Source organism: Amblyomma maculatum, chromosome 2 (assembly GCF_055883805.1).
Source record: "Amblyomma maculatum isolate TAMU_Amacu chromosome 2, ASM5588380v1, whole genome shotgun sequence".
NCBI lineage: Eukaryota > Metazoa > Arthropoda > Arachnida > Ixodida > Ixodidae > Amblyomma > Amblyomma maculatum.
In genome coordinates, this window is record NC_139345.1 from 25205875 (window position 1) to 25233189 (window position 27315).

The following is a 27315-nucleotide window of genomic DNA, read 5'->3' on the forward strand; positions in this document are numbered from 1 at the left end:
TTTATTCTCTGCTTGTACCAGTCGGCGAGCAGAGGGCCAGGCCAGCTACCGGCTGCCAGAAGAAGACGATCCAAGTCGTAGTCAATTCTTGCGCAGCATCCATAGCAGCACGATGAAGGAATCTCCTAGTAAGGTGCGCGAATCGTTTGCATTTTCATTTTGCTGTAGCCGTGTCCCCGAAGTTTCCGTTATACTACTTAATAATGTTGCCATAGATTCTTGTATTTCGTAGCATGCTAATAATCGTTATCTGCTAACCATAAGGGTTGACTGCGCTTTATCTTGCCTGGCAAACGCTCTAGGCTCTCGTGAGCTCGCAAAAATCTTCGCGGGCCGTTTTTCTACCTGTGTATATTAATGAGCGGAATTCGTTAGCTTTTGTAATACACATCACATATGTAGACCATGTGGATGCTCATGCATATCGGGCCAGCGGTAGGGCGCGACTTGGTCGAATGTTTCGCGAACACTCTTTGCCGCCACTTGCATTTCATGTCAGTTGAATCTCTAAAAAGCCGGAGAGATCCTTTTTTCTTTTTTTGTTTTTTTTTTCTTTAACAATAATACATCTTGATTTCTGCACTTTCAAATGTTCCCTTTTAAATGCTTGCTGCTGTTTGCTATGTGCAACGATTGCAAATTTTGAGTGCGTTTGACCCATTAATTTATGGGCTAGCTTTGCATTTCAACTGTCAGTAAGCGTAGTATTGTTTCTTCGATTTATATGGTGAGATGAACGCACAGAGTAAGGAATAACGGCAGCTTAAAAAAAAAAAAGTGATTATGATGGCCAGGCTGGCATACAACTCTACTGTGGCATGCCATGTTTTAACAATGTAAGCTGTCTTGATAGCCAGCAGTGTTGGGGTAAGCTATGTATGTTGTCATATGCCATGTTAGTCGTTTTATGCAGGTATTTGCAAACACATTCCAAGGCTGCGCAAGCACCTAGGTGCATGAATGCATTCCAGGCAGCCAGTTTAATATTACGGCCTGGCCACACCCCTGGAAATTGAGATATTGTAGACTTGGTGAGCTAAATGAAGCTGGGCAGAGGCTAATCGAGTTTTGTCAAGAAGACAACCTGACCATATCGAATACTCATATAATACCGGAGGGTATATACAGGAATCACATTGATTATATTCTTTGCCGGCTGAGATGGAGAAGCGCTATACAAGCAGTAAAAACAAGGCCTGGGGCCGATTGTGGCACCGATCATCGGCTTCTTGTTGCCAAATTTAAGCTTCGATTGAGGAAAACGCAGAAAACTAGAAGGCCTTTCAGGTATGATCTGGATCAAATTCCATCAGAATATGCTGTGGAAGTGAGGAATCGATTTCAAGAATTAGATCTAGAAGACAGGGAGCCCGAAGAGATGTGGACTGATGTTCGTGATATAATACAAGAAGTTGCTACTAAGGTAGTTCAAAAGCAAAAGAAATGCAAGAAAGCAAGCTGGTTATCTGAATAGGCTTTGCAAATAGCTGAGAAAAGGAGGATGGCAAAAGTTATGGGGGAAAGAGAAAGATACAAGGTTCTCAATGCGGATTTTCAGGAAATAGCAAGAAGAGATCCTTCCTGAACATACAGTGCCAAGCAGTTGAGGACAACAGCCAATTGAAGAACACAAGAGCTCTTTATAAGACAATCAAAGATATCAAAGGAAACTTCTGTGATAAGCTGGGCGTGATAAAGGACAAATGAGGTAGGAACCTCACTGAAGCCTCGGAGATAATGAAGAGGTGGCAGGAATACACAGAAGAACTGTACAAGAAGGACCCGGATGTGCAAACCCAACATAAAACAGTTGTGATTACTGATCTCGAGCCGGGCATCCTGAAGAGTGAAGTTGAATGGGCCTTAGCCAGTCTTGCTAAGAACAAAGCTAGCAGAATTGATGGCATTCCAGCTGAGTTGCTTCAAAACCTCAACCATGTTGATGCTGTTAACGTTTTGTATACATTGTGTCAGCAAATTTGGACAACCCTGCAGTGGCCACAGGATTGGAGAAGGTCAGTTTACATCCCCATTCCAAAGAAAGACAGTGCGCAAGCCGGGTTTCGCAAGGGCAGAGGAACTAAAGACCAGATTGCCAACCTTCGCTGGATCATGGAAAAAGCAAGAGAGTTCCAGAAACCCATCTACTTCTGCTTTATTGATTATGCGAAAGCTTTTGACTGCGTAGATCATAGCAGATTGTGGCAAGCTCTCCAAGAGATGGGAGTTCCAATTCACCTCATCTGTGCAAGCTCTCCAAGAAATGGGAGTTCCAATTCACCTCATCTGTCTCCTCAAGAACCTGTATGAAGGGCAAGAAGCCACAGTCAGAACTGGGCAAGGTCTTACTGATTGGTTTCCGATTGAGAAAGGAGTGAGACAAGGCTGCATACTGTCGCCCTGCCTATTTAACCTATATGCTGAGTGCATCATGAGGAAGGCTGGTCTGGACGAGTCTTCAGCTGGAGTGAAGATTGCTGGGAAACGTATCAACAACCGGGGATATGCGGATGGTACCACTTTAATGGCAGAAAGTGAAATGGAACTCAAGAGACTTCTGATGCGCGTACAAGAAGAGAGTGAGAAGTTTGGGCTTAAACTGAACATTAAAAAGACAAAGATCATGGTGTCTTGCCCTATCAAGTCCTGGAGCATCAAGGGACAAGAAGTGGAAGCTGTGACAGATTTTCTCTTCTTGGGCTCCAAGATTACCCCGGAAGGAGACTGCAGCCATGAAATTAGGAGACGCCTGCTTCTGGGAAAGAGAGCCATGGCTAGCCTTGACCGCCTAGTAAAGAGCAAAGACATTACACTGCCAACCAACATCCGTATAACTTGTGCTATGGTCTTTCCAGTTGTGATGTGTTGATGCGAGAGTTGGACTGTGACGAAGGCTGACCACCGAAGAATTGATCGTTTGAATTGCGGTGCTGGCGGAGACTCTTGAGAGTTCCTTGGACTGCCAGAAGATCAAATCGGTCGATATTGTCGACCATAAACCCTGACTGCTCATTGGAGGGTCAAATTCTAAAGTTAAAGCTCAGCTACTTTGGTCATCTGATGAGACGAGAGGAGTCGCTGGAGAAAGATTTGATGTTGGGAAAGGTTGAGGCTCACCGGAAAAGGGGTAGGCAGCGAATTCGATGGTTAGATGGCATCCTCGAGGCACTGGAGATGAAGTTATGTGATGTTAGGAAGATAGTGAGAGACCGGAAAGCGTGGCGTAATATGGTCCATAGGGTCACGAAGAGTCGGACACGACTGAACGGCTGAACGACTGAACTGAACTGGACTGAGACTTCATAATGCAGTGTATTTAGAGACATAATATCATTACTACCGTCGCGAATGGATAAATAAAGTGCCAAACTCCAAGTGACAGTTGACTTTTAAGTTGAAACCCAAGCAACAAAGTTTGATATAGGTTCTGACTAAGCTTCTTAATGGACTCCATAAGCATATATTGGCATAGATGTGTAGTCATATTTATGCATAATGTAATGGTGACGCTGGTTGTGCCCTTTTTGTAGCAGCCCACCACTGTATTTATTCCTCATGCTGCATAGCCATAAGAAGAGTCCATATATGTAGTGTATATTGACCATTATCAGTGTTGTCAACTAATTGTTATTGGTCATGCTTTAAGTAACATGAGAGCAATGTGGCATTTCTATGTTTATGAAGCCTAGTAAGGTTGTGCACCTGGTTTTGCTACTACTTCCGCCCTTCTTAGGCATATGGATCAGAGCTCTGCAAAATTATAGAAGCCTTCCACATTTCTAAGCACACTGGTTTATGTGTCGGAGGGCCTGCATCTATTATCAGAAAATGAGCTCGTGAGTTGTATCTTCTACTACCTGTGCGCACATGGCTTGTGTAAGCCAGTAATTCATGGTTTTTCTTTTTCATTGGTGTCATGTTTTTTGTAAAAAAAAATGCCTGCTTTTCAATAAACACACTAATGAAAAATAGCACACTATTTCTTGTAATTTCTAATTTGGACTGGAAAAACATGAAGTTTCTATACCTGTGGCCAAAGCTTTTAGTTGTTTAGTTGATCTTAACTGTGGCAAGTGGCTTTATCAGTCTTTTGAAACAATTTCGTCGTTACTTGAGCATCCTGATTGTCAGCAGGAATGTATTTAGGCGAAAGCCTTTAATGTCTCATCGTTGTCGACAGAAAGTTGTCAGCAGAGGTGTCACGCTTTCGAGAGCGAGAGTTAAAAATAAATAAATCTTATCTCCACTGGGAATCGAACCTCCATCCCTTGGATCCCCAGCCCGGTGCTTTACCAACTGTGCCACGCCCCGGATCGTGAAGCGCTCTTCATAATTCCCCTGTCTACAGTGAGAATGATAGTGGGATTCCGCGAGTGACGGATACTGCGCCTTTCCTTTCCTGTAAACGAATTATAGAACGCCGGTGAACTTTAATGCGGTCAATGAAATTCTGGTTGTGTTCGACAAGGGGCGTGCGGTGTACTGTCACGACAGGTCATGACGTCACCAGGTGATTCATGCATATACAAAGCCGGCCCCGCCAGGCATCCTTTGGTGCCTTTCATTTGCCACTTTCTCGAACGCTGCACCACACAGCAAACAGAAGCAGACCCTGATGTCTAGGAGGCGTTAGTATAGCAGGCATCAGCGGCATTTCAAATTGGTTTACAGGATAGAAAAGATGCAGTATCTGTCACAATTTTCTGCGGACACATGTACCACGTCGTAAAGGAAGGAGGGAGATAGAGGTGTCGTAGTGAAGGGCTAGGATCCACCATGCTATAATAGCTTTCGCCTCATCGCACTTTAGTGGTCCAAAGTGCCCTCTAGAGATATTTTGATATGTTTGCGCTGTGAAATAGTAATGAGGATTCAGAAACCTTGGAAGCCACTCTTTAGGAATAATTTTTAGCTGGTTAATAAAGATTGCCACTGGTTAATGATTTATTGAAATGACTGTTAGGGTATCAAATTATTTCCTAGCTTGCACTATTTTAAGGTTATATTTGCCGGATCTCTAGGTGACTATTAGATCTGTGGAAGTAAAGAGCACTTAATTGTCTTGTACGGCTTTTAATAAACATGGATAATTTTTCATGTAAGGATGTTAAAGTACTTTATAACAGTTGTGGGAAACCACTAGGCTTAGTTACGGTTGCTTGCAGTTCTGTAGTACTTTGCCTACTTAGTTTTAATATGTGTTGTTTTTATGTCCATACTTTGACAATGAAACAAAATCTGCTATTAGATGAGAGAATAAGAAAGTGGGAGTTCATTGCATTAAGGCCCGAATGCATGGTAAATAAATGCAAAATCTAAGTTACTTTTCCTGCTTTTTAAATGTAGCATTTTATCAGTTTGAAGGTTACTTGTTAGGTTTATGCATCACTGGTAAAGCAAGTTTAGAAGAGTAGAGGCACCAAATTTTAGTCTGTCCTTTCGAATGACCCGCAGCACATTACGTAGCATGATCAGCTATGTGAATAGTTTCAATAAGTTGTAGGTAATTTATTGACTATGTTTCTTCCATGCTGTTTCTGATTCAGTTTCACAACCAAGTTACAGCTGTGACTTAGACTGCTTGAGGTTGCATGAGGCGTACGAAAACTGCAACATGACAGCCTCTTTGTGCGTTTTAATTCATGTCAGTTCTTATGCAAGCCTGCTCAGGAGTTGAAGCCACAAAAGACGAAACAGCATTGATTATATCACAGTTTTTGCATGATTTGAGCTGCTGTTAGGTTTGGTTGTTGAAACTGTAGCAGTGAATGAAAAAATTTCAATTATGGAAGTGGTATACTTGAAGGCCATTGTGTTTTCGAAGATGGAAGCAGACTCCAGCCGCCCCGAATGAACACAACCCATTTATTCACATACACTCGCATATATATAACGAACAAAATAAACGCTCCTGGGGAATAAAGAATTCAAACCGAAAACGAAACTGAATAAAACAGCCATGTTATGACTCATGCATACTGTTGTCTTGCACATCATTCCACAGGAAAAAATTGCTCAGCGTAGTTTATCTTGGTAAATGGTGAATGTACATGACTTGTAGCTTTTTTCTTGCTATCACATGCTAGAGGCACGCTTGTGAGGAGGACCGTGGTGTATGTTGCTCAAGTTGCCACAAGCGACATAGATGTAAAGCCCTACTTTCACCATGCCATACAAACGTGCCTGAGTGGACTCAGAGTAGCCTGCCTAACTCGGGATCGAAGAATCTTGGAAGATTGGGTTGTGATCTCAGCCCCCCATCTTAACAGCGAAGCCTGAGTATGCAGTATCTTCCATTTCGATGACACAGGGAATGGTGAGCTGGTTAGACCTCAGAATGTAGTGCTGTTGCCTTAAAAACACTCACATGAAAATTAGGTGCTTTTACTCTTTAAATATAGAGGTTTTGTTTTTATGGGGTTTAACATCCCAAAGCGACTAAGGCAATCATCATTCAGCTGAAAAAGCTAGAAACGATTGCCTTAATCTTGTTGCCTCTTGTGCTCTTGCATTTATGTAAAGCAGAACTTTCTGGCTTTGCCATGTGTTTTCTTGTTTTTTTTTTTTTTTTTTTTTTTTTTTTTTTTTTTTTTTTTTACTGTTTCATAAGGTCCAGGTAAAGTTCCCAAGAGTGTATATGCCTTGCCTAGTGATATTCAATACCTGTTTGTAGCATCAGTCACAGCAACTCTGGTGTACCAGTATATCTTACCGGTCCACCCAAGTCCTTACTGCCTTTTTCCCTTCCGTTGGAATCTGCTCCGTGGGTGAGGCCACTAGTTTGTCTGTTGTATGCACTGAAAGACTGGCCTGTGATGTAACTAAAGACTGGTTTTTATGTGACATCTGCCACTGGCAAGATTTCAGATCCTGTTTGCTTTCATGCATACAGGCTGAAGAGCTCAAAGAGAAGGGCAACCAGTGTGTTAAGGAGGAAAAGTATGCTGAAGCCATCCTGCACTACACCCATGCCATCGCAAATGATCGTGAGAACAGCCTTCTGTACAGCAATCGTTCGATGGCCTTCCTGAAAATGGACCAACATTATCTGGCCTATGAAGATGCCAAGGAAACAATCAGGCTGAGTCCAGAATGGCCCAAGGTAATTTGCCTTGCTTTTACCTTATAAATGCACACATCTCAAAATAACGGCTTGAGGGGCTAGTTGGTGCTGCGTCGTATTCAGAAATGTGGCGCAACAAACACAAACACAGGAGAAGATACACAACACACGTGCACATGTTGTGTATCTTCTCCTGTGTTTGTGTTTGTTGCGCCACATTTCTGAATAAAATGCACACATGCTGACGCTTTTTTTTTTCTGAAGACGTTCACAGATAAACCAGACTAACAGTAAACACTAGGTCTTTTTCTCAATTTTCTGCGTGCAGCTCTTAATTACTGAAATTGTTTATCATGTGCCCTTTATTACCTACTTGGATCCAGGGTTACTACCGCAAGGCAGAAGTGGAGTTGAAAGCAGAGCACTATGAAGAAGCTATGGAATCCTTTCGGGTAAGCATGCAAAGCTAATGCAGGCTCTTCAGCCCTTTCTATGTGTAACACAGGGGGCATCTATGTTTGTCTCCAGTTTATTGGATGTGCTCATTTTGAAGAATTTGTTTGTGTTTGCACTTGAACTATGACATTTTGCGTCATTATCTCAGGCCTTCCTGCACTGCAGTAAAGTTAATGGTGCCTCTTTGCACTGAATTCATAAAGCTTTGTGTCTGCATGCACTTCAACATGATTACAACAAACAATAATATGGTGATGGGAATGCTGTGCCCCTCTATGCCTAGTTCTGTTGCTGTTCAAAAGCTGCACTTGTTGCTACTTGTAGTAATTTTTTTTTTATGGTTTGGTTCGAATCAAGCTTTTTATTGACATTGTACCATTACGGCACCTGTATACAGTATGGCATGATATGGCATATGGGGTTTAACGACCTTGAGTGTCTGTGGCTATGAAGAATGCTGCAGTGGAGGGCTTCGGGTTGATTTAGGCCACCTGGGAATCTTCATGCATTGCTACAGTACAGGACATAGGCACTTTTTGTGTTTTGCCTGTACGAAAACGCTTCTGTGTATGATTCCAGCTACTGTAGCTGCTGTAGCTAGTGCAGGGCAGTACGCACTATGTAACTGCTGGCTCCAAAGGTATGCTGCTCACGTCTATTTACTTGGTATTTCATTCACCTTAGTATAGGCTGAGGAGAGTACCTGGCGAATATACTTTTTCACATGCCAATAATACAGTAGTGAGATGTACATTCATTAGCACTGGCAAAATGATTGTTGGTACTGTCTTCAATAAATGGAATGATGGCAGAAACAAATAAAAAAATGATTAAGGGACCTGTGTCCTAATAAGACAAAAACAAATACTCAGACTGTTCATATTGCTGCTCTAACTGCTTTACATGTCATTCTTGTTAAGCCTTTAGAGCTTATTAGATCCCAGCTTCTGCCACCTGTTGCTGCTGCTTCGCCACATACTTTCTTTGCTGGCTCCTTTTCAGAACTGGCTTTTCCCAGAATTTCATGCTCCCATCCTCAACCTCTTTGTTCATTACTTTAGATTCCGCTGCTTTCTGAGCCATTTTCTGTTTTCACTGCAGTATTTTCTTTTTGCCCATTGGCTTCAATATTTGATGTTCTTTCCGAGTCCTATGCTTCCGTTTCTGTGATCTAGCTGTTGCCATGGAGCTTTTACCTGTTGCTTTGGGTAACTGGCACTTTCCGTGTTCTTCTTTTCTTTTTTTTTTCTTACATTTTTTTTTTTTTTTGGCAAATGCGAACACCACTTCCTGCACCTATGACTGATGTGCCAGCAAAGGTCTGTGTCACTCTTCTTTGTGGCTCGGTATGACATGGCTGCCACAGGACATCAGACCCGGCTAAGGCTTTGCGAGCATCCTATCCTCGTTTACACTTTTTCTCTTACCTTCATTTACTTTTTGACACATGTCAGCGACCGTACCAGGGTGAAGTTAGTCAGCTATGCCTATATAAAATCCTATTACCATCAAAAGAAGTGTGGGGCAAAAAATGTGTCCAGAAGTTTGTAGCAGTTGAATGGCCAGGATTGCAGGGCACCTTGTATAACTTATAGGCTGGCCCCTAGCACTGTTACTGAAGTTGGAGGGAATGCAGCTGTGGCCATGTAAAAACAAGGAAGTGCACACTTTCACTAGGCATGCAACCAGTTTTTTTTTTTTTTCTTTCCTTTTTTTGTCCTTGACTTGTGTGTTATAAATGTGAGTGCCCTGTTTTACCTACTGTGTGCTTTTAGATACCCAGGTTTTCCACTTATAGTTATCAGGCAGGTTTATTTGGGGGGGGGGGGGGTGGGGGGGAGTACAAATTTCTGCTCTGAGTGAACTTTTTTACTTAAGCCTGCACCAAAGCACTTCAATGAAAAGCCTAAATTTTCTTACGAAATCCTCAAATTTTAGTCTATGCTTGTTGATTCAGTTCTTCAGTTGTTCATCAGCTGTTTGTGCTTTTGTTTTCAAGATCTTAAACCATTGTGGCCATCCTAATGCTTAAGAATAGCAAGTTATTGGATACAACTAAGTAAAAGCAAAGTTTAGTTCATAATTTTTTATTTGAATGTGTGACTGATACTACAGGCTCAATATGGGGAAGCCAACCCTAAAATGGTTAAAGGAAAACACTTTTACGCTGCAGAGATTCATGATTTTTGTAGTTAGAATGTCATATTAGTGCTAGTAATAATGGTAATATCTGAATACTGTTATAGTGGCTTTTTATTGCACAGTCTTATTCATGATAAAATAAAACTTGAAATTTCTCCAACCAACACTTTTATTTGTTTCGGAGCCGGCTCGGCTCCTTCTTCAGGGGTGCATGACGCGGGGCTGCGTGCAGCTATAAGTAAAGGAATGGTCGAGGGGGAGAAGAAGGGGGGGGGGGGGGGGGGGGGGAATGGGGAGGGGGTGAGATGTGTGTGAAAGGAATGAGAAGGAAGGAGGGGGGTTTAGACGAGTGAGGGTGCCGCAGGTGCAGGTGTGCTCGCTGGCGACTTTTTTCTTTTCTTCTGTGAAGTGGCCAGGAGAGAGCGAAGACCTTGCAAGTGTACAGCAGGGAGGTTGCCTATTGTCCGGTTGATGTTATTTGCGGTCGACTGTATGTGCCATGACTCGAGGAGGCGTCTTTTGCGGTAATTGGTCTCGGTCTCCAAGATGAACGTTTCTTCGAAATTTATTCTGTGGTCGGAATCTTCTGAATGTTCAGCTACGGGGTTGCGTTCTCTTGAAAAATTTCGTACAATCTTTCTTGTGTTGCCGAATTCTTTCTTTTAGGTTTTTTGTTTCGCCAATGTAGCTAGCATCACAGTCGGCGCAGGGAATTTTGTAGACAATGCCTTGGGCTCTTTCTCTTGGTGGTCGATCTTTGGGGAACCGTAGCAGGCTCCCCAAAGTGTTTGAAGGCTTGTGCGCCACTCGAATTCCCTCTTTTCTTAGAATACGGTCGATGGTTTCGCTGGCGCCTCGGACATAGGGGACAGTGACGTACTTTTGAGATGTCACTGTCCCCTATGTCCGAGGCGCCAGCGAAACCATCGCCCGTATTCTAAGAAAAGAGGGAATTCGAGTGGCGCACAAGCCTTCAAACACTTTGGGGAGCCTGCTACGGTTCCCCAAAGATCAACCACCAAGAGAAAGAGCCCAAGGCATTGTCTACAAAATTCCCTGCGCCGACTGTGATGCTAGCTACATTGGCGAAACAAAAATCCTAAAAGAAAGAATTCGGCAACACAAGAACGATGTACGAAATTTTTCAAGAGAACGCAACCCCGTAGCTGAACATTCAGAAGATTCCGACCACAGAATAAATTTCGAAGAAACGTTCATCTTGGAGACCGAGACCAATTACCGCAAAAGACGCCTCCTCGAGTCATGGCACATACAGTCGACCGCAAATAACATCAACCGGACAATAGGCAACCTCCCTGCTGTACACTTGCAAGGTCTTCGCTCTCTCCTGGCCACTTCACAGAAGAAAAGAAAAAAGTCGCCAGCGAGCACACCTGCACCTGCGGCACCCTCACTCGTCTAAACCCCCCTCCTTCCTTCTCATTCCTTTCACACACATCTCACCCCCTCCCCATTCTCCCCCCCCCCCCCCCCTTCTTCTCCCCCTCGACCATTCCTTTACTTTTAGCTGCACGCGGCCCCGCGTCATGCACCCCTGAAGAAGGAGCCGAGCCGGCTCCGAAACAAATAAAAGTGTTGGTTGGAGAAATTTCAAGTTTTATTTAGTTATCAACCCAACCAGACAGGCAAATCTGTCGAAATATTTAGCTTTCAGTCTTATTCATGGCATTAAAAAAAGGATGGCATTGCTGACTTTGTTATCAACATGTACCACCTGTGATCAAGAGTCCAAGTAGGCCTAATGGTTATTAAGCTGTTTTATTTTGCTTCAGTGCAATATGTAAAGAGTTGGCCTGCTTGTACAGAGGGTAAACATTTTTTACTAGCATTTTCAAATGCCTCGTGCATTGTTTGGATCTGAGGGCCTTTTGCACAGTCCTGATTGGTGATTCATCTGTCCACTTTATGACAAATGAACGCTTTGTTTGCTTTGAAAGCTGCTTTATTTTGACAGTACTCGGCTGCATCTGATAAGTGGCTTGTTTTATTTTGGCACTTTTGTTGTGTTTAGCTTGCACTGAATCTCTTCAGCGATGCACTGTGTGGTCTGATAATGCTGCTTGTGGTCTGCACTTATCCTATCTGCTAACCTGAATGCCTGGTTCCTCCCTTGCAGAAATCACTACAATTTGGTGCTGACGAACCCAAGGTGTTGGAGCAGCTGAGAAAAGCAAAGCGAGAGTTGGAACGTCAGATCAGAGGTGATATGGCCCACTCATAGAACCAGTTACTTCATAAAATTTAATTGGCAGTTTTATTACAGCAAGTAACCATTAGCAACTTAATGTATGCATTCTTGAATGTGGTGTAACTGGCTGGCGTTTAAAAGTGCCACCAAGAAGAAAACACCGTTGTCTGCAGCCTTTGCTGATGCAGATTGATGTGCTGCTTGCTTTGCATGAGCGAAGAGCTGAAGCAGTGTTCAGGATTCAGGACTCTGACTTGATTTCTTGGATTAGAAAGGCAAAAATTGTACACAAAAATTTTAATTGCTTCTTAGTATGAAGTGCATAAATTTCAGATGCTGTAAGCATTTTCTTTTATTTCTGATTTAATTAAATTAATTTAAATGCTTATTCTTTGTTCATTGTGCAGTGGACAACCAAATCCCGTGGGTTGGAGCTGCTACAGGCTTTGTTTTGGGTGTGCTCCTCATTGTGTTTGACGTTGGAATCAGAGAGGAGCCTCTCTTGGTGGTAAGAAAAACTCCTGTGCTCTTCTTTTTCATGGAGTTTTCTGCATTTACTTAACTTTGTTTACCATTGTCAGTACACAGAATTCATTTGTTGCTGTTTACAAGCATCGTGTACGCAAAAGAAAAGCAATTGCGAGGGTTATTCAATAAGTTTTTTCCTCAAAACAGGATTTTTGTTCTGGGCTTAAATGCCCTATATTGCCATGAACCCTTGGAATCTTTATTTGTTGCTGCTGGCAGCCACTGTGGTGTGGCCTTATCACTTTGCACGTACCACGAAGAAGATATTTTGATTTTTTTATTTATGCTCAGTGTGGCCGAGATGCGGCTTTGTCATTTTTATTGTTATGAAAGATGCGCTGAGAGTATCTCTGGTGGTTCCAGCCACTCATGTTTGTTTCCACTACGTTCCAGGTTGTGCTAGTCACCTTTTTCGTCTTAGCTAGATGTTTCTTCGCAGATTTTAAATTGAGCACTGTTGAGTGCAATGGCCATTCATAGTTCAACGACCAGGGTGGCGCAGTGGTTAGGGCACTTGACTACTGTTCCCAAGGATGCGGGATCGAATCCCTACCTCAGCTGCTGCTTTTGCGATGTCAGTGCATGTTCCGGAGCCCTCCATTACGGCGTCTCTCATAGCCTGAGTCTCTTTGGGATGTTAAACCTCGTAAACCAAACCAAGCCATAGTTCGACGGCCAGCAAGCACGCTTTCTGCTTTTTCCACTGCCGAGTCACATAGTTTTTTCGCAGGCGCAAGTCAGCCCAGTAAAGAGTTGGTTTTAGTGCTACTGCACCTGTCTGTTCTTTTGTGTCAACGGCATTATCACCACAACTTGACAATATTGTTCCCTAATTATTTGGCTACAAAAGCTTATTTTTCACCATAATGCCTGTTCAGGCACAGGCATGACCTTCTGCCGCCTAATTGGTGGAGCCCTTATATTCATGGTACCACTCTACAGGCCTGGTTGTCAGCCTGTCTCTTGCTTCATCAGTACATTCCCCATAATTCGCTTCGAGATCGACCTAGAGGTGGTGCCACCGCCGCTTCAATAGTGTGGATCGGCAGCCGGCAGCGCTCACAGAAACGCGCGCGGCTTAGGTCTGCTTCCAAGTTTACGGTGGGTTTGTTGGCCAAGAAAGCATGGTTTCTGCAATACATTAGTGATTTACTGTCTAGTATTCCAATATTGCTGAAAAAAATTCGTGGATTTGGCCAATGGTGTGGAAAAAAAGCACGGATTTTTGGAAAACAAGTCAAGCAGCCACCGGTCATTTAGAGTTTCTGGAATCATTTTGTACACTTATTGCATTGTACCACGCTCATGGGCCTGATATATTTGTTAAGTACCACTTGCCTAATGACAGCTTTGTTTTTCTTGTCTCCTTTTCAACAGTCTGAGCATGTCCAGACAGACAAATTTAGTGTCAAGCTGACACAGATGCAGGGTTCATGCTCTGACCTGCAGTACTTTAGATGAATCGAGACACAGCCTGGTTCATTATATTGTACTTGACTCGAGGATTAAGCAGGTTAAATGTAGCACTAACAGCGTTCTGCCAGCAAATTACCATAGACTGAGTGCGTATGAACTCTGGCTAGACAACCAGGCACAAGTATTCCCTCAAAACGAGATTACACCGACACTGTATAGAAAAGCTGACTGTTCGCATGTAGAGCGCTGAGTTGATTGAGTTTATTAAACTCACAACGAGGCGAATGCTTCTTGCGGCCAGTATCAGAGAATGACTAAAAAATTTCCTGAGACAGGAAATTTGTATAAGGTATTTTTGATGTGCGGGATTTGATAAATGGTGTAATGACTTTTTTTACAATGGCAATAAATTTCACTGTGTTAGAGACATTTTACACACTTGAAAAAATTTAGGACTATCAGCGATTGATTTTCAATAAAGTTAAAGGGCACAAGCTATGAGTCAGTCGCAGCGAAGGCATCGTAAAAAACAGCACGTGGGCACTGTCATGTTCTGGCAAGGAATTTTGAGATGCTGAAGATTTGTTTATCACTGTAATTACTGAGCAGTAACCCAACCTCATGCGAAGCAAGATTAGAGTTACTTGCAAATCAGGTGCCAGGTATAAAACTGTCCCGAAAGAAATGGAGTTCATTTTATTTTGCGACTATAAAGATGTATTTATTTCCGAACTAAACACGGATAGTTAGGTCCGTGTTAGGCTAGTTTACTGCCCTTCTCAGGAACAAGTATGTTCAGGACACAGCAGTAGCACTTAGACAAAAAGGGATTTTAATGGGCTACCAGTGAAGTACATTAAGGGGAGATGCTACTCGAAGACACTTTTTCTTTAATATTTGACTTAGAGCTATGAAACTCTGGTTAATAATTCAGTTTTTTATGCTGATTTCAAATCTGCAATTAGTTTTATTGTAAGTTGCATAGTTTTTGTTCTGTTCAGTGACAATGTGTAAAATATACACTCTTTTGCCCCCCTTCTTCGTCATACTAAACTTCCATAAACACACATCGTTGATGGCTCATTTTGATCCATATAAACTGTAGAGTGCCAAAAACTAATAATAAAGTACATATAAAGTATGCTAATGACGTGAAAAATTTGAACCTGGCAAGTCTACATTGTCAAGACACCACCATGTGGTAATTTTTTTTTGTAAATATTTGATCAGCATTTATTCTTGAAAGAGATAACGGCACTCCTCACACCTCAGAGAAAATGTGTGCAAAATTTCATTCAGATATGAGCATCAGAAGTACCAAAACCATGAAGGGCAAATGCTAAAAATTGCCCAAAATTGCATTTTGAGAAAAATGCATTTGAAGTTAAAATTGCATGTTTATTTAAAAAAGAGGGCTTCAATTCCTATCAAACTTTGGAACACAAGAGGAAAATTGTCCATAAAGCAGCCACTGGCACTAGAAACTTCCTGCAGCATATGTCGCTCTCTCATGACCTTTGCGAGTGGACTTCGACATGTGCTTTTTTTCTTCAGTGTGCGGCGATTTGCGTTCGCTTCCGCAGTCAGCTTCAAGGACATTTGTTTCTGCATTGTTATTTCTCTGGGTGTGCCAAGCTATGATGCATTGGCTTCTGGAGTCCAATAATTGAGGAAAATCGCATTAGCTGCTCATATCCAGTTCCTATAAAACAGGCCGCCACAGCAGCTTTGACGTTGACGGCGAAGCTTTCATCCGAGCTCCCGCTGTCAATCTCTGCTCGCATCCTTGCTCGCATCCCTGCACGCCATAACTCGCCGCAATCAGTATGCTGGGGAAAGCACACATTGCGGGCAGGCGGAGTTCTCACAGAGTAGTTCAAGAAACGAAGCGAGTCTGCGCTTTGCGGCCGATTCCCGAATACTGGAAGTCCTGAACGCTGGCTTGGGCAAATCGCGCCGCCCACAAGAACGTTCACCGCTGCCAAGTCAGTAACTACAGATGACGCCTTATCGCAGGCTATTTCCTCACCTTAGAAATGCCCAATCTTTTTTTCCGAGGCACTCACACAATCTAACGCCGCTTCAAATTCCTCGGAGGCATCTGAAACGCTGGAGGGATCGGCGTCGGTTCCACTAGGCCTAACTGCCACAGGTCGAGTTGTCACTGGACGAGCCTTCTCTTTCGATTTCGCCGACGTCCTCTATATTTGTGAACAGAACGGTATTTCACTCCTCGGCGACTGCACTGGTTCAATTGTGCTTCATCCATGACGAAGATAAAGTTGCCGAACGATCGTCACTCGGAAACGCACCTCGACGTAGCATGGAGCCAGCAAGTGGGCTTCGCCACATGCGCGCACGCGGCGGCCAATGGCGAGGCTTGATTCGTACCACGTGATTTAAAAACCAGTCGCAGTGCTCGAAAAACGCGACGTAGGCATGCTTTTTTTTTATTATTGCTTGCGTTTTAGACGCCGGGCAACTGTGGTGATTGGGAGAATGCGGCTTGGCTGATCTCCTCACGTGATCCGAAACGGCGATCAACTGCGCTATGCCGACCGCGGGACGCTCGAAGATAGCATACTTTCGGTCATTTAACTGCCACCGTGTGCTCTTTAAACGTAATTTCAGCCCATTTCCTGTTTAAACTCAGCTTTGATTTTTATTTTCATGAAAGTAGAGATACTAAACTTGACAAAACAAGTAAAAACAAAAAATCAGTCATTTTCGAAAAAACCCGCGTTTTTCGACCCGCATCTCCCCTTAAACTAGGTGTGTTATGTAATATGCAGTGTAACAATTAGGTGCTGGGAAGATAGGTTTCTCAAATGTTCCAGCACTTCTCTAAAGCAAAATTTGCTCACTGTCTCTGTTACGGATGCGCAGAAGCCTTTAAAGGCAAAAAAAAAAATAATAATAATAAATAAAAAGTTAACGCACCAAAGCGACATCGGCTATGACGGATGGTGCAGGGCTGGGCTGTGTAGTGTCTTTGACCACCTGGGATTGTTTAATGTGCAGTCGATTCCCACAACAAAGGAGCGCCTTTCGACACGTTCAGCAGTCAAGCGCCCTACCACTAACACTACGACGGAAGTTTAATAGAAAATAAAGGAAGGTACAACTCGGTCGCGCATACAGAAAAATGGCTTGTTCAAACTGCATTCTGCATTTGGCAGCCTGCGGTCGCAGGCTTCAGTAGCTGTGGTATTCCAAACTGAAACGGGAATGGACGATTTCTGAGCATTTGCATAGTTGTAACGGCAGCGACCTGTTTTCCTTTGAAGCGGTGCCTAATGACAGCATTGCTTCGTTAGAGACACCACGCGTCAAAGAATATCAAGCACCGAAGGCCGACTAATGTTATCCAGCATAACATACTCGATATGTTGAAGCATGTTTTGTTTTTTAGCGTGGGATGGTAGCCTGTTCACATTTTTTTTTTTTTTTTTTTTGAAGAGGCAGATAGGTAGGCAAAAGTGCACCAGAACCGCGAAACAAAAAACACGCTGGCACACGCCACACGCGTGCAAGTAAGCACTGCTGGGTGGCACACGACTCGGACATGCATCCACACTGAGTAGGGCTTGCCGCTGGCCGCAAGGTGGCGACTCTGCTCGATCTCGAGGCTGTGTGCCACCCATCCTTCAGTGGGTGGCACACATTGAAGTCAGAGGGTGCAAGACGCAAGCTGTAAAATGAATGCATGCAAAGGCACGTGCAAACACCTTTGCTTTACACCCAAACTTGAATAGTCGGTATGGGTTAACTATTTTCTCCTTCACAGAAACAATTCCGGGGAATAAATCTTAATTCCAGAAATCTTGGGAACCAGCTTATGCAGGCTGCATACTTTCCTCTCTGTCGACGGCCAAATCTCATTTACCTTGATGTTTTGGTGACCTCTTTGTAACTGCCAAAGAACTATATATTTAATCAGACATATACATTGGTATCACTTAGTCTAACGCATTACATCATGAACAAACTTGTGGAGCATGCCAAGCGTTCAGGTCTGTGACGTCATTTAGTGGCTGAGGCAGAATTACTGCTTCATATATGTATTTGCTAATGAATTTGATGCTTCGTGTTCTTGCGCGTGTATATGCAGCTAATTTGATATTACTACAGTTTCTTGACTATTGTGTACTGTATTGCTAACAAGGGAGGGGATGTTGGTTTCAGAATCCTCTCTGGATGACGCTTGTTGTAATGGCAGCATCAGCAGTTTGTTACTTCTTTGCCCGTTTTCACAGGTAAGTAACTTGTCTGACATTTCCTGTACCAAGCCCTGCAGGGCACGTTATCTTGAAGCATCTGTCAAAACCCTACTTCCACTCACCCCAGTCTTCTTTGCTTTTGTGAGGGCTCTCGAAGGCAAAGGTGAGCTCTGTCAACTAGGCTGGTGCAGAATTCCTACGCACAACAGCATACATGCTCCACTGAGCTGAGTGTAATCAACGAGTACATCCTATAGCATGCTGGACAAATTCAAGCCAAGTAGTGACTGTACCTGTGTTTTTTTTTTTTTTCTGTAATTATGCAGAAATGCCATCTAGGCTTTGCACACCTACTTTTCTCTCAGTTCTTTTCATGTGCACTTCCTGGCAACACTTATGTGTCTGCACTGCAAAGCCGTGCAGTACAAGGCGATAGCTTAGCGTATAGTCGAGCAGCGCATTTAATGGTGATTTTTTAGTCCTATGAGAAATCCTTTTCTAGTCGAGTGGCAGTTACCTTCGGGAGTCGCCATATTGTTGACATCGGCAGTACAATAAGCACATGATAGCTGAACTCTGCTCTAGTCTTTTTGATGCATGGCACACTGTGCAAGCGATGGTGATTGTTGTGATCATGTGCTGAGGCAGTAGTACAACTTAAGTTCATTTGCTTTCGTAGATCAGTCTTGGCAGTGCCATCTTGCCTGCTGTTGACAATGCAAAGTATTTGGGGCATTTATTCTGCTATGCCAGATGCGCTATCAACGAACAGGTTTTGGTTGTAATTCCTGCTGTGTGCCAACAGTTCCGCTTTACTGCCACCTCAGCTTGACCCTCACACTTCCAACTGCAGTGTGGACTTCGTTGCTAAAATATATCGGGTAGCTTTCGCACAAGTTTTACACAGATGCTTCTCACAGTTGCCTTCCCTTTTTCTCAACACATGCTGTTGTGTCAAAGAGAGCACTGCTTTGCTATCAGAGCAAATTATCTAGTTAAGTGATGCCCGGTTAAGATGGCCTTTAGCTCCTTTGACCTTCTCAGGCTATCACACTGTATATTGTGGTTTTAGTACACCTGTGGCTCACCAAGGAACACATTACTGATGGAGGGGCTATAGAGTACAGTTACACCAACCCCCACGATGGAAATTTTACAGAGGAAAATGATTCTAAACCCTATTTTTGGATGCAAAAGTTCCAATAAATGCATGATCTAAATTAGACCAGCCTCTCCAAGAGTAACCCATAAATCTACCCATTGCATGCAAGGGCTGTTCGCCACTACTGCAGCGTTTGAGTGAAACGCCAACGGAACACACTTCCTTGTCAAAACGAGGACAGTGAACTGTCCAGGTGCTTGTCGATGCCCGAGCAGAATGCCAGTGTACAGATTTGCTGTTGCGGGTTGCAGGCCTTCTCGTACCAGTAGCGCCCCCCACCAGTTACTTTAGGTAGGAAACCTTGGGTAAAGAAGTCACTGCCCCCTCCAGGGCCTGTATTCTGAGTTTGCATCTTGATAGGAAGTGTCGCTATCTCAAGTGACCTCGAGTCATCTGATTGGTGAAAACGCCGGAACATGATGCTGCCACCACTGAACCGGAAGAGGCGTCAGCATCATGTTCCTTCATTTCCACCAATCAGATGACTTGAGGTCACGTGAGATAGTGACACTTCTATAACAGTGCAAACTCTGAATATGGGCCCCGCTTTCTACTGGGGAGGCTCAAATATCTCAGTGCTCATCAAAGCAAGCAAAAATTTGAATTGAGCAGCATGCTGATGCATCGCCAAGACCCCTGTTACGTAGGAACTGATCTCTCTTGTTGACAAGATGGTTTTACTGGGTAGGTTTGCTTTTGTTGAAATAGCAGAACAGACAAAACAAAAGCTTCGAGATTTTTTTCTGCCTAGAAACTTTGAGGACAGAAACAATATGATGTATGCAGACTGTATTCGATAGGAGTAAGCAAATTAACATGTTTTGAAAACTGTCTCCTGTCATTTCATTTTTCATACCCCTGTACGCTAGTGTACCCCTGTATGCCTGTATGAGTGACCACTCATTAAAGGCACTTAACAGCTGTGGAACATTTGCAGATATGCAAGAAGTCACTCAGTGGCCAACTTGCTTCTCGTGAGGCTCAGCTGTATGTCAGCTTTAGTATGCAAGTTGCTTTCTTTGATTGTGACATGTTTCTGTTTTAGTTAGGTGACTTGTTCTCTAGTATGCAGAAGTATACCCCATAATTAAATATACATTAGTGAGACTGCATATTAGTTACTCACTGTGACAATGGATAGCAGTGTTTGTGCATCCATTTCTTCTTGCATCATCAATGAATAAAGGAGAAAATTCTTACTGTGGTATTTTTATTTTTTTTTTTAATAGCATGTTTAAATTATCTGTGGGTATTTTTCCCCATTTAACTTGTTCATTCCAAAATGGGCCACATTTATTACTATTATGATGATCTCCCATGTAATATCCTCCCTTTGAAGGACTTTAGAAATGACATGAATAAGTAAATAAGCAAACAAACAAACATATGCAGCACTGGCATAGCATGGTTTTATGTATCTGTGCTTCTATTGTGTTTTATTTTTTTTTTTTTTATATATTTTTAGCCACCTTATGGTATACATGCTTACCTATTTGTATTTCTTTCTTTAAAACAGGAACACACTACAGACTCAACGAAAAAGCCTGTTGGAGCCACCATTGGACATCTTTGGAAGTATGTGTCCACAACAGACTGTCATGTCTGCTGTGTTAGCTGTGACTCTTTTTAATGCTTACCATAGTTTGAAGCAGCCAGTCTTAAATTACTGTGGGGGTTCAGTTGGGTAAACTTTCTCCTGTGAACGATTTCCACTGTCGCACAAATTAAATTCATACATCCTAGCACTAGCCCAGTACAATTCTCTGAAAGATGTGTGAGTGGTCCTGACACTGTGACACTATTGTTCCTCATTAGCATGCCTGAAATAAGTTCTAAGTTCAAGACTGGTAGTTCTGGAAATCTGAAGTGCTTTTTTGATAAATTTGTGTGGCACCTGTCAAGGTGCAGCCTCCTTTTGTCTTATGGGCATTTAAACCCATTACCCCTTAGCAAACTGCATTAGTGTCCACCTCGCTTGATTCCATTCTCTCAGCGGTAGGGTTCTCCGAGCTGCGTCACCTAGCGACAAATAGTGGAAATATTCTCAAAACGAATAAGAGCACATTTAAAGTCCGCCATTGCCGTCGCTTTTGTGGCACAGTGGATTAATACTGCTTTTCTCAGCACTCAAAACATTTTTTCGACTCCCATGAGTGAAATTTATCTCAATTTTTTTTTTTACAATTCACAAGATTAACATAAATTGCCAACATCTTTCTTGATGTTCGTTCCCCTTTAGGTTGCATTATGTGATGCATTTGCTTCTTAACAGTCGAAAAACCAGCCATGAACATAGCCAGGAGGTGACGGTATGACAATGGTTACACTATGCAATTACCTTCACCATAATCAGTTCCTGCCTTCAGTGAGTTTATTTTACCTTTAGTTTGCGTTAAGAGACACCCCTCAGCAACAATCGCCATTTAACTCGCTGAGAGACAACCAGTGAGGAGAAAGTAATTGTGGGACCCTACCGTTGAGAGAACATAATTACGCATCCGCACCACCTGTAGCACGCTTGCTCGTTGGACAACCTTCACTTATGTTGCTTGCATTCTGTCCCTTCTTCACGCCCTTTTTGTGTGCTTGCAGCATGCCACTGTGAGAGTGGTTTATCACAACTGTAAGCCTCCTTATTGGTGACTACGGCTTGAAAGCCCAGCCTTCTAGAAAACAGGTCTGCGAGCCATGGTATCGCCTGACGAGTGACAAATCCAGTCTATCTTAAAAACTCTGGTTTATTCTGGATGAGCGAAAAAGCACTCAGAAAAGAAACAACACCGAGTGCTACAGCACTGCAAACAAGTGGTCAAGACTCGCGACAACTCAATACCAAGAATAAGTCAGTATGGGAGTAGGGCTTTAGCTCTGCAAAACAACACACACTGCACGCAATGTAACGCAGCCAAAGTGAGGGTGCAGAGTACAAAAACTGTATTGGTGCTGTCGACGGGGTGCCCGCTTGAAGCCATCTGCCGGGCTGGGAAAATTCCACTCAGAAGATGGTCAAGGTGGCTCACATCTGGTAGACAGAGTACCTCTTCATATTTTCTTTCTGTTGTGGTATTTTCTGAGGTCAGCGACTTTGACTGGTCCGGTTTCTTGACCAACCTGCACATGACGAAGTATGTAAGCAAGCTGCAATGGGCGCTTTATTTACCATGAAAAGGGCAATCCACCTACGAGCAAGAGAGGCGGCAAACCCATTTGCTGCATCACTTAGTGGGTGCGTGCGGTGTAGTACTTTATCCCTAACCTTGAACATCAGAGTACGCCTGCCCTTCTAGGCAGGCAAGGTCCAAATTTTGCCTGGCTTCCTTTAGGATTTCGGCGAGATTACTGAAAAGATCCTAGGTGAACTTGGAATAACTGGCAGCCTTTAATTCAGAGGCAGATGCAAAGGCATGCTGAATAGGAAACTGGAGCTCGAGACTGAGGAGAACAGTCACTGGCGTAAACTTAGTTGACCAGTTTACCATAGTCCTTGTGGCGAAGGCTATCTCCTGCACACAGGAATCGCAGTCTGGTTTCGGTCGCTCTGTGATGTTGGCCTGAGGGTGGGAGGGCGTAGTCTATTTATGCTGTGTGCTATACCTTTGCAGGCGTCATCAAATATTCTGCCCGTGAAATATGTTGCATTTGTCAGTGATAAGCCTTGCTGGAAAGCCGAAATGGGTGAATGTTTTTAGTAACTTATCCCAGACTACCTTTGAGTCGAGTTTACACAGCAGGTATAACTCTATCCATTTTGAGAAATGACCTGCGACTGCTAACAAGTACCGATTTCCTTTCACCGATCTAGGATAGGGACCTACTACGTCGCAGGCAACAATTTCCCATGGGTATCGGCTCTCTATGGTTACTTAAAGCCAGCGGGGATTTTCTCTCCACGGCTTCGCTGTCTGACTGCCCTGTGCCGGGTTCCCGCCTGGCAGAAGCCTTGAGCCTCGCTTCCAACTCCCTTATCTACCCTCATTCTGCACAGATAATGTGCAGTATTCCATGATTGATAGCTCGCTCATGCACACCTGTGCTGCCCAGGCAAGCACCATTACAAATACTAGTCAAAAGCGTGCGCGGTTTGAAACACTAAGAGGTACCGCGGAGTCCCACAGGCTGGTGCAGTGACACCATAGGCACAGTTTCTTTTCTGTTCTGTCCTTATCTAGTTTTCATAGTTTTAACTTTCCTTGACACGAACCATCCATCTTGCATAATGTTTTTTGCACATGCTGGCACCTCACTTCGTGTCACACTCGTTCAGGGTTGATTCTACACCATGCACAGTTATGCGGACATATGTAAATGGAGCATGGTAGTTCATTTTAATTGCAATCCTTCCTTTCCTATGTGACATGACAAAATCGTATTTGCCCATGAGAAAGCTTACTAGCTTCCACTACCAGCCTGAAAATACTGCAGCTGCCAGTTTTAATTAGAAGTGCATAAAAAATGTCAGAAGATAGCAGCGTGCTTCATCTACTTTAGTTAGCGCCTGTACTTGTATTACCGCATTCACAAAGATTTAGCATCAGTGGGTTATTCTGAAAGTTCATAACAAATGAAATCATAAACAAGAAGCGCGGTGCGAAAAAAAAAAAAAAAAAAAGTTGTGTACATTGTCTCTGCCCTTTGTGTCAAGGTTACTTAAAAGCAAAGCTGCAGAAGTGGTGATTATGTAAAAGCAGTGCAAAAAAAAAAAAAAAAAAAAAAAACTAACAAAAAGAAAAGGTTAAGACAGAGGGCAAGGGCCGTGCACTTTTTGCTGTGCTTGCTGTGAGCCACCTCAAGTGTCTCAGAAGCTCAACTGTCCCATGACTGAAAAGCTCTCCCATGGGCTACAGCCCATGGGAGAGCTCACTATGAGTTCTCAAACTTGCACTATGAGAAGCAAGTTTGCTTCTGATAGTGCTCTCAGCGTTCGAATCTTTTGTCTCTTTTGTCATCAGCATTATTTCATAGTCTCCTTTTGGGGGGACTTGTTCTAGCTGTTTTGTGCCAAGCCTTCTCGCTATGGTGGCCTCTGGCTTCACCCTGAAGTCCAGCTTGCTTGCAGTTAAAGTCAGATAAATGGCTAAACCATCATCGGAAAGAAATGGATGCCAATTTTCAGTCCTGAGTGGCATACATTTGATTGACATACCTTTCTGTTAGTCCAGTAGGAGGCTTTATGATGTATAGGTGCATGTCCGTATTTTAACGGTAATGGGTGTGTATCACATTGTATGCATTGTATGACATCCTTTTCTCTTTGATTGACCACATACAATCGTAACTTTTGTACACCTGTGAAGAGGCTCAAGTACAATCTGCCATTTGGCCCAGTTAAAGCATTAAAAAGCTTTGACACTTTATGACGAGAACAGAAATAAAGATTTTGCGAGCAGTGTATAGGTATTCATGAGAAAGTTCCACCCTAAGCAATTGACAGCAGTCTCAGCAGGGACAATCTGAGACATTTATTGCTACTTTCAGTTGCTTGGTGGACATGAAGACCTTTGGCTTTTTTGTTGCAACTGCCTGTTACTGCCACACTTTGATTGGCCTAGAGGGTCTTCACTCATATTTTTACCACACTGTCTCTCTTCCAACAGTGTGCTCTGAGAAGGAAGAGAAGAAAGTTCCTGGTGGATCGGGTGATGTTCCACAAGATGAGGCCAAGTCGAAAACAAGTTAAGATGCACTGCAGGTGATGACCAGGATGCCACCAGTGCCTCCTCCAGAGATGTAAACCTTCTTTCTGTGTGATTTACTCAAAAATTCCATGGGCATCTGGTACCTCCTGAATATTCCTAGTCACTTGAGAACAAGTTTTCAAATGGGGTCATGCAACAAAGATATTGGGGTTGGTGTGTGTGCACACGTATGCGGATATTGTTGTTCTAAGTCCTGTTCTTTTTATTTTTTTGTGTGTGTCATTGAAAATCTTTTTATTCCATTTATGTGTCTTGAAATGAAGACTTTTGTAATTACCATGTTTGTAAGCTTGTCCTGCTTTCTGCTGGTAATTTTCTGGCAGTTGCGTCTGTCACAGTTCTTTGGATGAGTAGTTGGTTTGATTTGGTTTATGGAGTTTAACGTGCCTCTGGTTTTGCTGCTGTGTTTGGTGGAAAATACAGGTTTCAGCCTGCGGGTTTGAACATGTGGATCGTGGTGGGTGGGCAAAAGCAGAACTGAGCTATCTGCACAGAGCAAATTGGACGTTGTGCCAGATGATGATTGGTGTGACAACAATATGTTGAGTCTGCAGTGGAAAGTCACTAGGAAAGCTTGAAGCATATTTCTTGGCTAGTCAGTAACATCCGGAAACGGCTATGTTATTGAAAACTTTGTTTTCTCTAGGCAAAGAATCGTCCACAGGGCCTGCATGTGATCTGGAGGATACAGCACCAAGTCACAAGCAGAAAGTCAGTAGGTAGTTTTATAAGCAATGCACTGAAGCTGAAGAACTTGCCTTTAAAAAAAAAAAAAAAAAAAGCATAATAAGTATAAAGTGACTCTAGGAGTCCTTGAAAATTGTACCTTTGTATTCTTGAAATACTGAAATTATCCTTGAATATCTGGCCGAACATTTTCTATGCAAAGCCTGTGTTCAGGTCTGACCATCTCGGATCTCTGCAGCAGGCAGCGCAGGTGCTATGGTGCCCTGCCTTTTCTGTACCAGCAAGGTAGCTTCACCGCAGGAACATGCGCTTCCACAATGTAGCTTCTCCGCTGTAGTTTGCGAAGCTGCATGGAAGTCATCTTGTGGAGGTGTGCTCTTGCATAGCAGCATTGTATACATGCAAAAGCATTCCTTATCCCATTACGAAAAATACCTGTGGCATTGCCCACCATTGTTCGTGCCAGAGAGATGGTCTTAAAGATATGTCATAGAGCGTCCATATGATGCAAAAGCTGCAACGTCATAATCTGATAACACAGACACAATAGTGGCAGAGGGCACTACCACTTTGGACAGTCCTAAACATGCCTAAGTCTATATATGCTCACCGCTAGCTGGCCTCCATTTGGCGCCTGTTTTGCCAGCTTTTGTATCAAAGTTGTGCCGCAACCGTTCGTTGTACAGCATTCCAGATGGTGTCATACAATTTCTCTTTACACTTAGGTTTCTGTGGACCTGCGGCAAAGGCTAGGCAGGAAAGGTAAGGCCACAGATTTGTTACTGTGCCACAGAGTGTATGTATTGCTTCGGTAGAGATGCGTGAGGTGAAGGGGGTTTGGAGAAGCGGCGTGGAGTCGCCAGAATGAGGCAATCTACTCCGTATGAGGCGAAGACAAAAGCCCGTTTTGCCCCGCTGGGGTGGAGCAGTGGTTAGGGTGCTCGACTGCTGGGCCCAAGGATGCAAGATTGAATTCCGGCCTTGGCGGCTGCTTTTCGATGGAAGCAAAAAGCTGGGTGCTCGATTGCTGTGTGATGTCAGTGCAAATTAGAACCCCAGGTAGTCGAAATATCCGGAGCCCTCCACTATGCGTCTCTCATAGCCTGAGTCAATGTGGGGCGTTAAACCCCAAAACCAAACCAAAACTAAACAAAAGCCCATTTCCTTCCCTTTCTTGTCTATGCTGCAGAGCCACAGAAGGTTGCCCGCAGTTATAGTCAAATTGGAGGCCAGCTCGTTACAGGGATTCCATTCGTTCTCATTTGTACATATGCCACATGAAAAATGGCAGTCTGCATCGAATACACAAACACACCGAATACAACACCAGTAGAAAGAACATTAGTACATGTCGAAAATTTCCCTCAAAAACATTTCTCCCAGGACTGTTATGCTTTTGCATTCATGTATATAAGCAGTTTTAGGTGTTTCTGCCAAATCTATTTCACAGCAAGAGCTTTGTGAGCCCCACTGATCAAAAAAAGCCATTGGCATTTGTTGAAGCCACTCACAAGGTACCAAAACCGTTGCCGTCATTGACAGCAGTATGACGCCGGTGGGCGCATGTAGAAAGGAGAGATGTGGCCCATTGAAGCATGCGTGTGAGTGAAATAGTGGCAAGAGTGTAAGGTCGTCATGTAGAGTTTTTGTGAAGGCTAATCTCTTATGTGCCTGCCCGTACGTTTCACCTTGCACTCATGCGTGATAACACACATGGAAGCCGGCCGTCCACGTTG

At 43.4% G+C, this 27315-nt stretch overlaps 1 protein-coding gene across 1 annotated transcript; it reads left to right on the forward strand.

The window, feature by feature from the left end:
- LOC146198171 (uncharacterized) lies at positions 1-25171 on the forward strand. Its single transcript, XM_084593526.1, has 8 exons — positions 1-133; positions 6893-7102; positions 7447-7515; positions 11799-11883; positions 12278-12378; positions 18000-18070; positions 20713-20771; positions 24791-25171. The coding sequence occupies exons 1-8, from the start codon at positions 113-115 to the stop codon at positions 24871-24873; spliced, it is 699 nt and encodes a 232-aa protein (XP_084449652.1). The 5' UTR covers positions 1-112; the 3' UTR covers positions 24874-25171.
- The last annotated feature ends 2144 nt before the right edge of the window (positions 25172-27315 follow it).